Source organism: Oncorhynchus masou, chromosome 13, assembly GCF_036934945.1.
Source record: "Oncorhynchus masou masou isolate Uvic2021 chromosome 13, UVic_Omas_1.1, whole genome shotgun sequence".
NCBI classification, from domain to species: Eukaryota; Metazoa; Chordata; class Actinopteri; order Salmoniformes; family Salmonidae; genus Oncorhynchus; species Oncorhynchus masou.
In genome coordinates this window covers 5,154,051-5,169,121 of record NC_088224.1, presented here as the reverse complement: position 1 = coordinate 5,169,121, position 15,071 = coordinate 5,154,051, and the positions used below count along the sequence as shown (strand labels likewise).

General features: G+C 42.5%; 1 protein-coding gene across 1 annotated transcript; it reads left to right on the top strand.

Annotated features, from left to right (window-relative positions):
* Positions 1 to 4,498: 4,498 nt before the first annotated feature.
* si:ch211-215i13.3 (brain and acute leukemia cytoplasmic protein) lies at positions 4,499 to 8,885 on the top strand. The gene is made up of 3 exons (XM_064982845.1): positions 4,499 to 5,716; positions 6,673 to 6,800; positions 7,115 to 8,885. The coding sequence occupies exons 1-3, from the start codon at positions 5,590 to 5,592 to the stop codon at positions 7,235 to 7,237; spliced, it is 378 nt and encodes a 125-aa protein (XP_064838917.1). The 5' UTR covers positions 4,499 to 5,589; the 3' UTR covers positions 7,238 to 8,885.
* The last annotated feature ends 6,186 nt before the right edge of the window (positions 8,886 to 15,071 follow it).

Here is a 15,071-nt window from a genome sequence, read left to right as displayed (position 1 = left end):
CCCTAAATAGCTCTTACATAGTTTGGAGCTGTGCTTTGGGTCATTATCCTGTTGTAGGAGGAAATTGGCTCCAATTAAGCGCCGTCCACAGGGTACGGCATGGCGTTGCAAAATGGGGTGATGGCCTTCCTTCTTCAAGATCCCTTTTACCCTGTATAAATCTCCCACTTTACCAGCACCAAAGCACCCCCAGACCATCACATTGCTTCCACTATGCTTGACAGATGGCGTCAAGCAGTTCTCCAGCATCCATAACACTTCTTTCCAATCTTCCTCTGTCCAGTGTCTGTGTTCTTTTGCCCATCTTAATCTTTTCTTTTTATTGGCCAGTCTGAGATATGGCTTTTTCTTTGCAACTCTGCCAAGAAGTACTATTTAATGAAGCTGCCAGTTGAGGACTTGTGAGGCGTCTGTTTCTCAAACTAGACACTCTAATGTACTTGTCCTCTTGCTCAGTTGTGCACTGGGGCCTCCCACTACTCTTCCTATTCTGGTTTGAGCCAGTTTGTTCTGTGAAGGGAGTAGTACACAGCGTTGTACGAGATCTTCAGTTCCTTGGCAATTTCTCGTATGGAATAGCCTTCATTTGTCAGAACAAGAATAGATTGACAAGTTTCAGAAGAAAGTTCTTTGTTTCTGGCCATTTTGAGCCTGTAATCAAACCCACAAATGCTGATGCTCCAGATACTCAACAGCTGGTGCTCTCAGGCATGTTTCAGTGTTATTGGCCTCGAAGCGAGCATAGAAGTCGTTTAGGTCGTCTGGTAGGTTCGTGTCACTGGGCAGCTCTCGGCTGTGCTTCCCTTTGTAGTCTGTAATGGTTTGCAGCCCTTATATTATTAAACACCTTATCCCTAATATTATTAAACACCTGATCCCTTATATTATTAAACACCTGATCCCTTATATTATTAAACACCTGAACCCTTATATTATTAAACACCTGGACCCTTATATTATTAAACACCTGCACCCTTATATTATTAAACACCTGGACCCTAATATTATTAAACACCTGATCCCTTATATTATTAAACACCTGGACCCTTATATTATTAAACACCTGGACCCTTATATTATTAAACACCTGGACCCTAATATTATTAAACACCTGATCCCTTATATTATTAAACACCTGATCCCTTATATTATTAAACACCTGGACCCTAATATTATTAAACACCTGGACCCTAATATTATTAAACACCTGGACCCTTATATTATTAAACACCTGGACCCTAATATTATTAAACACCTGATCCCTTATATTATTAAACACCTGGACCCTAATATTATTAAACACCTGGACCCTAATATTATTAAACACCTGGACCCTAATATTATTAAACATCTGGACCCTTATATTATTCAACAACTGATCAAATCAAATTTATTTATATAGCCCTTTTTACATCAGCTGATATCTCAAAGTGCTGTACAGAAACCCAGCCTAAACCCCCAAACAGCAAGCAATGCAGGTGTAGAGGTACGGTGGCAAAACCATATACTACACAGTCTACTCCGGTTGTAAAGGGGTGTCGTGAATTCAATATTAAGTGGTAATAAATTATATACAGAAAGCTGACGATCCTCTCTGTATCTAGAACAACAGTAGCTGCTTTGAAAACTGTATTTTTCCTGCAAATTGCATTCTGAGCAACAGCCATGTGGTTGTGCTTATTAGAATGCACCTCTCTCTCCTCTGGGCGCACAGTGGGGAAAGGGAGTGGTTCGCTCACACAGCAACTGACAGCGAAACAGGTTCAGGCAGATACTTTCAAATGGTTTAATTTTGGTGAATGGCACATTACTTTTTTGAACAGATCATATCATCATCATAATAATAAAAAAGATCATTGTGATCCAACATTGTTATGGCAGCCTAGCAACCAATTATAAATTGATGTGGCACTGCCAACTCCAGCTTGGCAGTGCCACACCTGCACCACACTGCCACACCTGCACCACACACCTGCACCACACTGCCAAACAAAGGGTTGCAAATGCAAGGGTTTTGTTGAGCCCTGGATGTATTGCTGTGTTCTCCCCACAGACCTGGATGTATTGCTGTGTTCTCCCCACAGACCTGGATGTATTGCTGTGTTCTCCCCACAGACCTGGATGTATTGCTGTGTTCTCCCCACAGACCTGGATGTATTGCTGTGTTCTCCCCACAGACCTGGATGTATTGCTGTGTTCTCCCCAGAGACCTGGATGTATTAATGTGTACTCCCCACAGACCTGGATGTATTGCTGTGTTCTCCCCAGAGACCTGGATGTATTAATGTGTTCTCCCCACAGACCTGGATGTATTAATGTGTTCTCCCCACAGACCTGGATGTATTGCTGTGTTCTCCCCACAGACCTGGATGTATTGCTGTGTTCTCCCCACAGACCTGGATGTATTGCTGTGTTCTCCCCACAGACCTGGATGTATTGCTGTGTTCTCCCCAGAGACCTGGATGTATTGCTGTGTTCTCCCCACAGACCTGGATGTATTGCAGTGTACAGTATTGTCGATATACAGTGTACAGTATTGTCGATATACAGTGTACAGTATTGTCGATATACAGTGTACAGTATTGTCGATATACAGTGTATAGTATTGTCGATATACAGTGTATAGTATTGTCGATATACAGTGTACAGTATTGTCGATATATACAGTGTATAGTATTGTCGATATACAGCGCATTCGGAAAGTATTCAGACCACTTGAATTATTCCACATTTTGTTACGTTACAGTCTTATTCTAAAATGTTCCTCATCAATTTTCACACAATACCCCATAATGACAAAGCGAAAACAGGTTTTTTGAAAATTTTGCAAATGTATTAAAAATAAAAATGTATAATAAATTACCAGATCAAAAGTGTTAAGACCCTTTGGTATATTTACATAAATATTACCACCTTCTGCTATGTGACTCGAAACAGAGCTCAGGTACATCCTGTTTCCATTGATCATCCTTGAGATGTTTCAACAACATGGTTGGAGTCCACCTGTGGTAAATTCAATTGGTTGGATATGATTTGGAAAGGCACACGCCTGTCTATATAAAGTCCCACAGTTGACAGTGCATGTCAGAGCAAAAACCAAGCCATGAGGTCGAAGGAATTGTACGTAGAGCTCCGAGACAGGATTGTGTCGAGGCACAGATTTGGGGAAGGTTACCAAAACATTTCTGCAGCATTGAAGGTCCCCAAGAACACAGTGGCCTCCATCATTCTTAAATGGAAGAAGTTTGGAACCACCAAGACTCTTCCTTTAGCTGGCCGCCCGGCCAAACTAAGTAATCGGTGGAGAAGGGCCTCGGTCAGGGAGGTGACCAAGAACCCGATGGTCACTCTGACAGAGTTCTTCTGTGGAGATGGGAGAACGTTCCAGAAGGACAACCATCTCTGCAGCACTCCACCAATCAGGCCTTTATGGTAGAGTGACCAGACAGAAGCCATTCCTTAGTAAAAGGCACATGACATGGAGAGAGCTGAAAATAGCTGTCCAGCAACGCTCCCCATCCAACCTGACAGCTTGAGAAGATCTACAGAGAAGAATGGGAGAAACTCCCCAAATACAGGCGTGCCAAGCTTGTAGTATCATACCCGAGAATACTGGAGGCTGTAATCGCTGCCTGAGATGTTTCAACAAAGCACATTTAATTTTTAATACATTTGCAAAAATGTCTAAAAACCCGTTTTTGCTTTGGGGTATAGATTGATGAGGAAAACAGCAATTTAATCAATTTTAGAATAAGGCTATAATGTAACAAAATGTGGAAAAAGTCAAGGGGTCTGAATACTTTCCGATGCATGGTAATTGAAAAGAATCTACCAAACATCTCATTAAAATGTATGTAATGCTCTCTTGTTATGCTGTAAAACGGTGTGCTTAAGATTTCAGAAGCACCAATGCAAGTAGGTTGTGACAGAAATGGATTTTGGGCTGAACAGGGCGGCTGCTGTCCATGGTCGTAGACTGAACTCTGAGAAACATTGAGGAAACGATCTGCCTTTTTAAGCAATCTCCAAACAGGCTATTTTGTGTTTAAATTGCAGTAACATTTAGAATTTGGCCTGTGTCTAATGAGTCCATTACAAAGTTCATGATTTTGACAGATTATGTGAGGGTCTTTACTATCTGGGATCATTGGGAAGTTAAAATGTAAAATGGTCAAGGGCTAGGTAAGGGTTATGGTTAGGGTAAGAGTTTAGGGTAGGGATGTCCCAAAGACCCAGAAAGTCAACCTGGTCTCAGAGCATGTATTACTATTCTGTATGTAAATCCGAGACTATTCTGTATGTAAATCCAAGACACCTGATCTATTATAATGTTTTAAATGTCCTATGATATGGATTAATCTGTGGATGTCCATCACCCATTTCGTTTGATATTTTATGAATTACAGTTCGTATTATATGTTACGAATTTACAAAACGTATAATGTTAGGAATTCGCTAAATGTACTATATGTTACGAATTGAAAAAATGTATCGCTTATAAGATTCAAACTCGCAACCTTTGGGTTGCTAGATGTTCGCTTTATATGTTATGATATGTTATGAATCCTAGCTAGATGGCTAACGTTAGCTAGGCTAGGGGTTAAGGTTAGGAGTTAGCTAACCCTTTAACCTAACATTCTAAATAGTTGCAATGTAGCTAAAAAGTAGTAAGTAGTTGAAAAATGGCTAATTAGCTAAAATGATAAAATTGTCCGTGAAAAGATTCGAACTCGCAACTTTTGGGTTGCCAGATGTTCGTAATATATGCAACCATACCAAATGTAACATATCATACTATACTAAACAAAAATATCAATGCAATATGCAACAATTTCAACAATTTACAAATTGGTCTGGAGTTGTGAGGCCGGTTGGACGTACTGCCAAATTCTCTAAAACAACATTGGAGGTGGCTTATGGTAGAGAAATGAACATTCAATTCTCAGGCAACAGCTCTGGTGGACATTCCTGCAGTCAGCATGCCAATTTCACACTCCTTCAACACTTGAGACATCTGTTGCATTGTGTTGTGTGGCAGAACTGCACATTTTAGAGTGACCTTTTATTGTCCCCAGAACGAGGTGCACCTGAGTACTGATAATGCTATTTAATCAGCTTCTCGCTTTGCCACATCTGTCAGGTGGATTGATTATCTTGGCAAAGGATAAATGCTCACGAACAGGGATGGAAACAAATTTGTTCACTAAATCTGAGGGTAACACGTTTTTTTTGCGTTTGACCAATTTCTGGGATCTTTTATTTCTGCTCATGAAACATGGGACCAACACTTTACATGATTAGTTTGTATTTTTGTTAAGTATAATTTTAGTGTCCCGGATTTACGTTTACTATGTTACGTCTGCTGTATGAGACAAGGCTGGGATAGCACTAACCATTCTGTGAGCTATGCGATGCTGCAAAGCGCACCGTGCGTAGATCAGCAAAGCGCAGAATCTTCGCAGTGGATGGAGGCAAACGGAGTAATGAAAGATGCTTTAGCCTAGATGAATCTAACGGGCATTTCGTGGACAGCTGTGTGTCAGTAAAAATTGACACTTTGAAGCGAGTGGTGCAGTGGATGATATTCTGATGGGTTGTGGAGGAAGCCGGTCCGACACAATAATCGAACCGAGGTATCATGAAAGCTGGACCCGAGAAACCGAGTCGACATGGCTCACCAATACAGACGCCGAGGCTGCTCTTTCTACTATCAACAGTAAGAAGTGTCGTGATTGTGGAAAATATTCTGGATTTACAGCTGAAAAATACGCAGGTTGGGTTGGGTAGCAGCTATCATGTAGCTTGTCTATTATACTGCTGTATAGACCTGCTGTAGTTTACCAATACTTTTTTTATTGAGGCAGTGAGTGAATCATGTATCTTTTCATTGTCATGGTGAACAGCGGCAATTTGGTGTAAATATATTGGATAAAAACGGGTCAATAATAAGTAATACTGTATGCAGAATCATCTTCACACCAGTGTTGTGAGATGGCCCATATGAACTGTGTGGTTAAGATTGTTTAATCCACCTCTTTTACAAAGGGTCAGTCTCTCAATGCCCCATTCTGTTTTCATGTACACTACAGTCAAACTACACAAGGTAATAATCTCACTACTTTTGCTACCTTGTAATTGATATGTAATCCCTTACTCTGTGATTTACCTAGTCAGCAAAGTACGTTACAACCTTAATTTAAACGGATTAAATAAACACAAATTCTCACCCATCTACACACAATACCCCATAATGACAAAATGAAAACATGTTTTTAGAAATTGTTGCAAATTTATTGGAAATGAAATACAGAAATATCTAATTTACATAAGTATTCACACTCCTAAATCAATGCTTTGTAGAATCACCTTTGACAGTGATTACAGCTGTGAGTCATTCTGTGTAAGTCTAAGATCTATCCACACCTGGATTGTGCAACATTTGCCCATTTTATTATTTTCTAAATTTTTCAAGCTTTGTCAAATTGGTTGTTGATCATTGCTAGACAACAATTTTCAGGTCTTGCCATAGATTTTCAAGTAGATTTAAGTCAAAACTGTAACTCAGCCACTCAGGAACATTCACTGTCTTCTTGGTAAGCAACTCCAGTGTAGATTTGGCCTGGTGTTCTAGGTTATTGTCCTGCTGAAAGGTGGATTCTTCCTCTTCTTCAGGTAAAGGGCTGGAGGGTATTCAGAAGGAGAAGAGGATGATGGTGACCACAGGGACCCAGTGTGGGAAGCAGACCCTCACCAGCTCTGGACCCAACCACTGGCGGTCCTGCCACGATATAGGCCTCACTGTATGTCCATCCCCTGATAATCAGATGATGACTGTCATAATCAATGAAACCAGTCTCTTGACAATGTCCTGACAATCAGCATAAAACAGGAGTGGTGGGATTATCATATATAACTTGTTGCTTTGTCTACTCAGAACTTATCTAAACCATAGACTAGTAGCCTACATAACATGGGTGGTTTAATGAATCAGTGTAACTCAAGATGAGTGTGGGCCTATATACTAAACTATACTACTGTAGAGGGTCTGTAATACTAAACTGAAGCCTCCGTGTCTATGACTGTTAGAATGAAATCGTCTTTTGTCCTTTTACAGCAAACAAAAAAAGAGTCCAGAAGGAGAGCATCTAAAGAGGTGCCGGCTCTGTCTAAAGCGGTCCAGTCTGTCAGTGGCAGTGGAGACACCGTCCCACTCAGTCAGGCCGGTGATGAAAGGTGAAAACAGCCAGAGGAGGTTGGAGAACGATGATCTACTGTCTGGTTGAGCTGGAATAGGCCTGGAGGGTTGAGCTGGAATAGGCCTGGAGGGTTGAGCTGGAGTAGGCCTGGAGGGTTGAGCTGGAATAGGCCTGGAGGGTTGCAGAGTCCGGATTCCTGGTGACAAATGTTGCTTGTGTCCCAAATGGCACCCGATTCCCTATGTAGTTCCATATGTAGTGCTCTTGTCACGACTTCTGCCGAAGTCGTTGCCTCTCCTTGTTCGGGCGGTGCTCGGCGTTCGACGTCACCGGTCTTCTAGCCATCATTGATCCTTTTTTCATTTTCCATTGGTTTTGTCTTGTCTTCCCACACACCTGTTTTCAATCCCATTCATTACCTGTTGTGTATTTAACCCTCTGTTTCCCCTCATGTCTTTGTCAGAGATAGTTTTATTGTCAGTGTAGTGTGATTGTTGTATAGGTGCGCGTCGGGTCCTCGTACCCATGTTTGTTTGTTTATGTACATTTAGTGTTATGGAGCATACTCCGTGGACTTTATTAAAAGACTCCATTTTACACTCCATTTGACTCTCCTGCGCCTGACTTCCCTGCCACCTATTACACCTATGCATGACAGCTCTATGTATTACCCTATGTAGTGCTCTATGTAGTTCCCCATGTAGAGCTCTATGTACCCTACATTACTCATCTCATATGTATATACTGTACTCGATACCATCTACTGCATCTTGCCTATGCCATTCTGTACCATCACTCATTCATATCTTTATGTACATATTCTTTATCCCTTTACACTTGTGTGTATAAGGTAGTAGTTTTGGAATTGCTAGTTAGATTACTACTGCACTGTCGGAGCTAGAAGCACAAGCATTTCGCTACACTCGCATTCACATCTGCTAACCATGTGTATGTGACAAATACATTTGATTTGATTTGATGTAGTTCCCTATGTAGTGCTCTATGTAGTTCCCTATGTAGTGCCCTATGTAGTTCCTTATGTAGTGCTCTATGTAGTGCTCTATGTAGTTCCCTATGTAGTGTTCTATGTAGTTCCCTATGTAGTGCCCTATGTAGTTCCCTATGTAGTGCTCTATGTAGGGAATAGAGTGCCATTTGGGATGCATTCTTTATCTTCACCCCAGGGGCGTCAATTGGGTAAGGCAGACATACCCTAGTTTAACGCCAACAATTTAAAATAGGCTACTAAAATCAGTCCAATCCCCAGTAAAAGGCAAATGTAGTTTAGTGGGTATTGATGACTGACTTTAGGACTATACGGAGGCCAGGGAGCGGGAGGGAAAGCTGTTTGTATGGCTGGCTGGCTGGTTGGCTTTATGAAGAGGGCACACAGCTGCAGGGGACTTTTTCTCAAAACAGTGCAGAGTTAAGATGTCTTTGACTAGGTAACTGATGTTTGACTTGACATGAAACTAGACTAGAGTTTTAATCCCTGTGCTGAGTTAGTGTGTAGCAGCTAATTACTGAATGACGTGTTTTGTAGAATGTTAAGTCCCCTATTGACTGAGGTGAACGGTGCTACAGGAACACGGTGGTAATGGCTGGAGTCAATTTAGCTTGTTTTTGCTGTTCTCCCATTTGCTTTTAAGAATTTTTACATTTTGTAGAAATAAAGTAAATGAGCTTCAATTTGGTTTAACTGAAATGACCGCTGATTCACCACAATGCACCCTCCCTTACACAGAAAGATCAATTACACATATGGAAGAGGTGCAGATGGTTCTGGGATGGATGAAGCTGTCTGTCAATGGATGAACTGTGAACTGGGTGAATGGGGGAACTGCAGATGGATGGGCGAACTGCAGATGGATGTGTGAACTGTAGATGGATGGATGGGTGAACTGCAGATGGATGGGAGAACTATATATGGATGGATGGGAGAACTGCAGATGGATGGGTGAACTATAGATGGATGGGCAAAATGCAGATGGATGGGTGAACTACAGATGGATGGGAGAACTGCAGATGGATGGGTGAACTACAGATGGATGGGAGAACTGCAGATGGATGGATGGGTGAACATCAGATGGGAGAACTGCAGATGGATGGGTGAACTACAGATGGATGGGTGAACTGTAGATGGATGGGAGAACTGTAGATGGATGGGTGAACTACAGATGGATGGGAGAACTGCAGATGGATGGATGGGTGGACATCAGATGGGAGAACTGCGGATGGATGGGTGAATTGCAGATGGATGGGTGAACTGCAGATGGATGTGTAAAATGCAGATGGATGGGTGAACTGCAGGTGGATGGATGGATGAACAGCAGATGGGTGAACTGCAGATGGGTGAACTGCAGATGGATGGGTGAACTGCAGATGGATGGATGGGAGAACTACAGATGGATGGGTGAATTGCAGATGGATGGATGGGTGAACTGCAGATGGATGTGTAAACTGCAGATGGATGGGTGAACTGCAGGTGGATGGATGGATAAACAGCAGATGGGTGCACTGCAGATGGGTGAACTGCAGATGGATGGGAGAACTGCAGATGGATGGGTGAATTGCAGATGGATGGATGGGTGAACTGCAGATGGATGGGCGAATTGCAGATGGATGGATGAACTGCAGATGGATGGATGGGTGAACTGTAGATGGATGGATGGGTGAACTGTAGATGTATGGATGGGTGAATTGATGGTGGATGGATGGGTGAACTGCAGATGGATGGATGTTCAACTGAGGATGGATGGATGGGGGAATTGTAGAACTGTAGATGGATGGGAGAACTGCAGATGGATGGGTGAATTGCAGATGGATGGATGGGTGAACTGCAGATGGATGGGCGAATTGCAGATGGATGGATGGGTGAACATCAGATGGGAGAACTTCAGATGGATGGATGGGAGAACTGCAGATGGATGGGTGAATTGCAGATGGATGGGTGAATTGCAGATGGATGGGTGAACTGCAGATGGATGTGTAAACTGCAGATGGATGGTTGAACTGCAGGTGGATGGATGGATGAACAGCAGATGGGTGAACTGCAGATGGATGGGTGAACTGCAGATGGATGGATGGGAGAACTGCAGATGGATGGGTGAACTACAGATGGATGTGCAAACTGCAGATGGATGGGTGAACTGCAGGTGGATGGATGAACAGCAGATGGGTGAACTGCAGATGGATGGATGGGTGAACTGCAGATGGATGGGTGAATTGCAGATGGATGGATGGGTGAACTGCAGATGGATGGATGGGTGAACTGCAGATGGATGGATGGGTGAACTGTAGATGGATGGATGGGTGAACTGTAGATGGATGGATGGGTGAACTGTAGATGTATGGATGGGTGAATTGTAGATGGATGGATGGGTGAACTGCAGATAGATGGATGTTCAACTGCAGATGGATGGATGGGGGAATTGTAGAACTGTAGATGGATGGGAGAACTGCAGATGGATGGGGGAACTGTAGATGGACTGCAGATGGATGGGCGAACTGCAGATGGATGGGTGAACTGTAGATGGATGGATGGGTGAACTGCAGATGGATGGATGGGTGAACTGCAGATGGATGGATGTTCAACTGCAGATGGATGGATGGGGGAATTGTAGAACTGTAGATGGATGGGAGAACTGCAGATGGATGGGTGAACTGCAGATGGATGGGTGAACTACAGATGGATGGGAGAACTATAGATGGATGGGAGAACTGCAGATGGATGGGAGAACTATGGATGGATGGGTGAATTACAGATTGATGGGTGAACTGTAGATGGATGGGAGAACTATAGATGGATGGGTGAGCTGCAGATGGATGGGAGAACTATAGATGGATGGGCAAACTGCAGATGGATGGGCGAATTGTAGAACTGTAGATGGATGGATGGGTGATCTGCAGATGGATGGATGGGTGAACTGCAGATGGATGGATGGATGATCTGCAGATGGATGGATGGGTGAACTGTAGATGGATGGATGGGAGGACTGCAGATGGATGGGTGAACTGCAGATGGATGGATGGGTGAACTGTAGATGGATGGATGGGTTAATTGTAGATGATGGGTGAACTGCAGATGGATGGATGGGTGAACTGCATATGGGTGGATGGGCGAACTGCAGATGGATGTGTGAACTGTAGATGGATGTGTGAACTGTATATGGATGGATGGGTGAACTGCAGATGGATGGGTGAGTTGCAGATGGATGGGTGAACTGTATATGGATGGATGGGTGAACTGCAGATGGATGAGTGAACTGCAGATGGATGGGAGAACTGCAGATGGATGGGAGAACTAGGTGAATGGGTGAAACAGAGTGGGTGAGTGGGAAGCCAATGAATGATTGAATGATGTGTATATATACAGTGCCTTGCGAAAGTATTCGGCCCCCTTGAACTTTGCAATCTTTTGCCACATTTCAGGCTTCAAACATAAAGATATAAAACTGTATTTTTTTGTGAAGAATCAACAACAAGTGGGACACAATCATGAAGTGGAACGACATTTATTGGATATTTCAAACTTTTTTAACAAATCAAAAACTGAAAAATTGGGCGTGCAAAATTATTCAGCCCCCTTAAGTTAATATTTTGTAGCGCCACCTTTTGCTGCGATTACAGCTGTAAGTCGCTTGGGGTATGTCTCTATCAGTTTTGCACGTCGAGAGACTTACATTTTTTCCCATTCCTCCTTGCAAAACAGCTCGAGCTCAGTGAGTTTGGATGGAGAGCATTTGTGAACAGCAGTTTTCAGTTCTTTCCACAGATTCTCGATTGGATTCAGGTCTGGACTTTGACTTGGCCATTCTAACACCTGGATATGTTTATTTTTGAACCATTCCATTGTAGATTTTGCTTTATGTTTTGGATCATTGTCTTGTTGGAAGACAAATCTCCGTCCCAGTCTCAGGTCTTTTGCAGACTCCATCAGGTTTTCTTCCAGAATGGTCCTGTATTTGGCTCCATCCATCTTCCCATCAATTTTAACCATCTTCCCTGTCCCTGCTGAAGAAAAGCAGGCCCAAACCGTGATGCTGCCACCAACATGTTTGACAGTGGGTATGGTGTGTTCAGGGTGATGAGCTGTGTTGCTTTTACGCCAAACATAACGTTTTGCATTGTTGCCAAAAAGTTCAATTTTGGTTTCATCTGACCAGAGCACCTTCTTCCACATGTTTAGTGTGTCTCCCAGGTGGCTTGTGGCAAACATTAAACGACACTTTTTATGGATATCTTTAAGAAATGGCTTTCTTCTTGCCACTCTTCCATAAAGGCCAGATTTGTGCAATATATGACTGATTGTTGTCCTATGGACAGAGTCTCCCACCTCAGCTGTAGATCTCTGCAGTTCATCCAGAGTGATCATGGGCCTCTTGGCTGCATCTCTGATCAGTCTTCTCCTTGTATGAGCTGAAAGTTTCGAGGGACGGCCAGGTCTTGGTATATTTGCAGTGGTCTGATACTCCTTCCATTTCAATATTATCGCTTGCACAGTGCTCCTTGGCATGTTTAAAGCTTGGGAAATCTTTTTGTATCCAAATCCGGCTTTAAACTTCTTCACAACAGTGTCTCAGACCTGCCTGGTGTGTTCCTTGTTCTTCATGATGCTCTCTGCGCTTTTAACAGACCTCTGAGACTATCACAGTGCAGGTGCATTTATACGGAGACTTGATAACACACAGGTGGATTGTATTTATCATCATTAGTCATTTAGGTCAACATTGGATCATTCAGAGATCCTCACTTAACTTCTGGAGAGAGTTTGCTGCACTGAAAGTAAAGGGGCTGAATAATTTTGCACGCCCAATTTTTCAGTTTTTGATTTGTTAAAAAAGTTTGAAATATCCAATAAATGTCGTTCCACTTCATGATTGTGTCCCACTTGTTGTTGATTCTTCACAAAAAAATACAGTTTTATATCGTTATGTTTGAAGCCTGAAATGTGGCAAAAGGTTGCAAAGTTCAAGGGGGCCGAATACTTTCGCAAGGCACTGTAGGTAGTTAAAACACTTGTGTGGTTCTGTGGGGCTCGGTAGAGCTTGGCGCCTTGCAACGCCAAGAGTCGTGGGTTTGATTCCTGATGGGGACAACCTTATGTAAAATGTATACACAATAGCTGCATTTAGTAACGCTAGTATTTACACACTAGTGTTGCTGGGAATTAGCTTGCAAAAAAACAGAATAGTCCGCCGAAAGCCAGAAGTTAAAATAAATGTAATTGTCTGTATGTTCTGTCCTAATGCAGGGAGGAATTTGAAGAAACACATCTAATGGCATATAAATTACTTTCCAAACCTGGGTCTGTTGTGGACCCACTTCCTCTCCGCTTACCTCATGTCAAAATAAGTCCTGCACATGTGCCATATCTGCACAAAAAAGCAAGAACTTGTGGGCAACATGAGGTAAGCAGAGAGAAAGTGACCTCTCTGAGGAACTGCACGGGTCCACACAGACCCACGTTTGGGAAGTCCGTTTAGTTATTGTACATTCCATGAGATGTTTTTCTCTCTCCTTCTCCCCTGCATAAGGACCAAGCCTACAGACAAATCGACAGACTAAGTTGAAATTGAATTTTGTTTCTGACAAACGGCTTCCGGCGGACTATTCTATCACCCAGCAACACTAGCGTGTAAATACTAGCATTACTAAAAGCAGCTAGATACACACGCATGACTCCAAGTCACTTTGGATTAAAGCGTCTGCTAAAATGGCATGTTGTTGTTAGACCATAAGTGCTGTCGACCGACGACTACAGGGGGCTTTACAACTAAATATAAATATCCCGCATGTGCCTATACAATAATATTGTCTTATTCTTCTGGACTCGTATTCATAAAGTGTGTCAGAGTAGGAGTGCTGTTCTCGGATCAGGTCTCCCCATATAGTCTTATTATAATCTAAAAACGTATCCTAGATCAGCAATACTACTCTGAGGCACTCGATGAATACAGACTCTGGTTCGTTGTTGAGTTTAGTTCTTGTGAATATGATAAACTGCTCTGTAATGTGGTTTTAATCAAGCTGCTCTGTAATGGGGTTTTAGAGTGGTTTTAATCAAGCTGCTCTGTAATGGGGTTTTAGAGTGGTTTTAATCAAGCTGCTCTGTAATGTGGTTTTAGAGTGGTTTTAATCAAGCTGCTCTGTAATGTGGTTTTAGAGTGGTTTTAATCAAGCTGCTCTGTAATGGGGTTTTAGAGTGGTTTTAATCAAGCTGCTCTGTAATGTGGTTTTAGAGTGGTTTTAATCAAGCTGCTCTGTAATGTGGTTTTAGAGTGGTTTTAATCAAGCTGCTCTGTAATGGGGTTTTAGAGTGGTTTTAATCAAGCTGCTCTGTAATGGGGTCTTAGAGTGGTTTTAATCAGCGGACAAAGTCCTCTACCATTCTACTATCTCAGGACAAGCTTCTGAAATAAATGTATGACATGTTTTTATGCATTTAATTTGAAGTTTTTGCCACCTGTGTTTTACAGTATATGTTCTGCATGTGTTTGAACCATGTGAGTCTCATAAAGTGGTTTCATCTGACCAAGCAATCTTTGTTGACGACTGATTGTTTTTTTGGCTTCTTTTCCTACACAAACAAAGGGGCTCATCCAATCCTAGGCTTATCTTTCCTTCCTCCCTTCCTTGAAGTAATAATCACTAATTAGAATTTCTAAATGGCTGGAGAGGTGAAAGGTCATCTGGTGGAGCCCTTGCGTACACCTTCTTTGGTAGGGTTTTAGGGAAATGGGGGAGAAAAAACCCAACAACATACAAAACAAAAAATAATCGTCAATCAAGTTTACTCGCAGCCCTCCGCAGATCCAGAGACCTGAGAGGACGTCACTGCTCCAGCAATGGACAGCGATGTCTCCATGGCAGCCA

Coding starts and splice junctions, on each gene's coding strand:
- si:ch211-215i13.3 (XM_064982845.1), top strand. CDS start 5,590: ATGGGTTGTGGAGGAAGCCGGTCCGACACAATAATCGAACCGAGGTAT. Junction 5,717..6,672: donor TGCTCTTTCTACTATCAACA/GTAAGAAGTGTC, acceptor CCTCTTCTTCAG/GTAAAGGGCTGGAGGGTATT. Junction 6,801..7,114: donor GCCACGATATAGGCCTCACT/GTATGTCCATCC, acceptor GTCCTTTTACAG/CAAACAAAAAAAGAGTCCAG.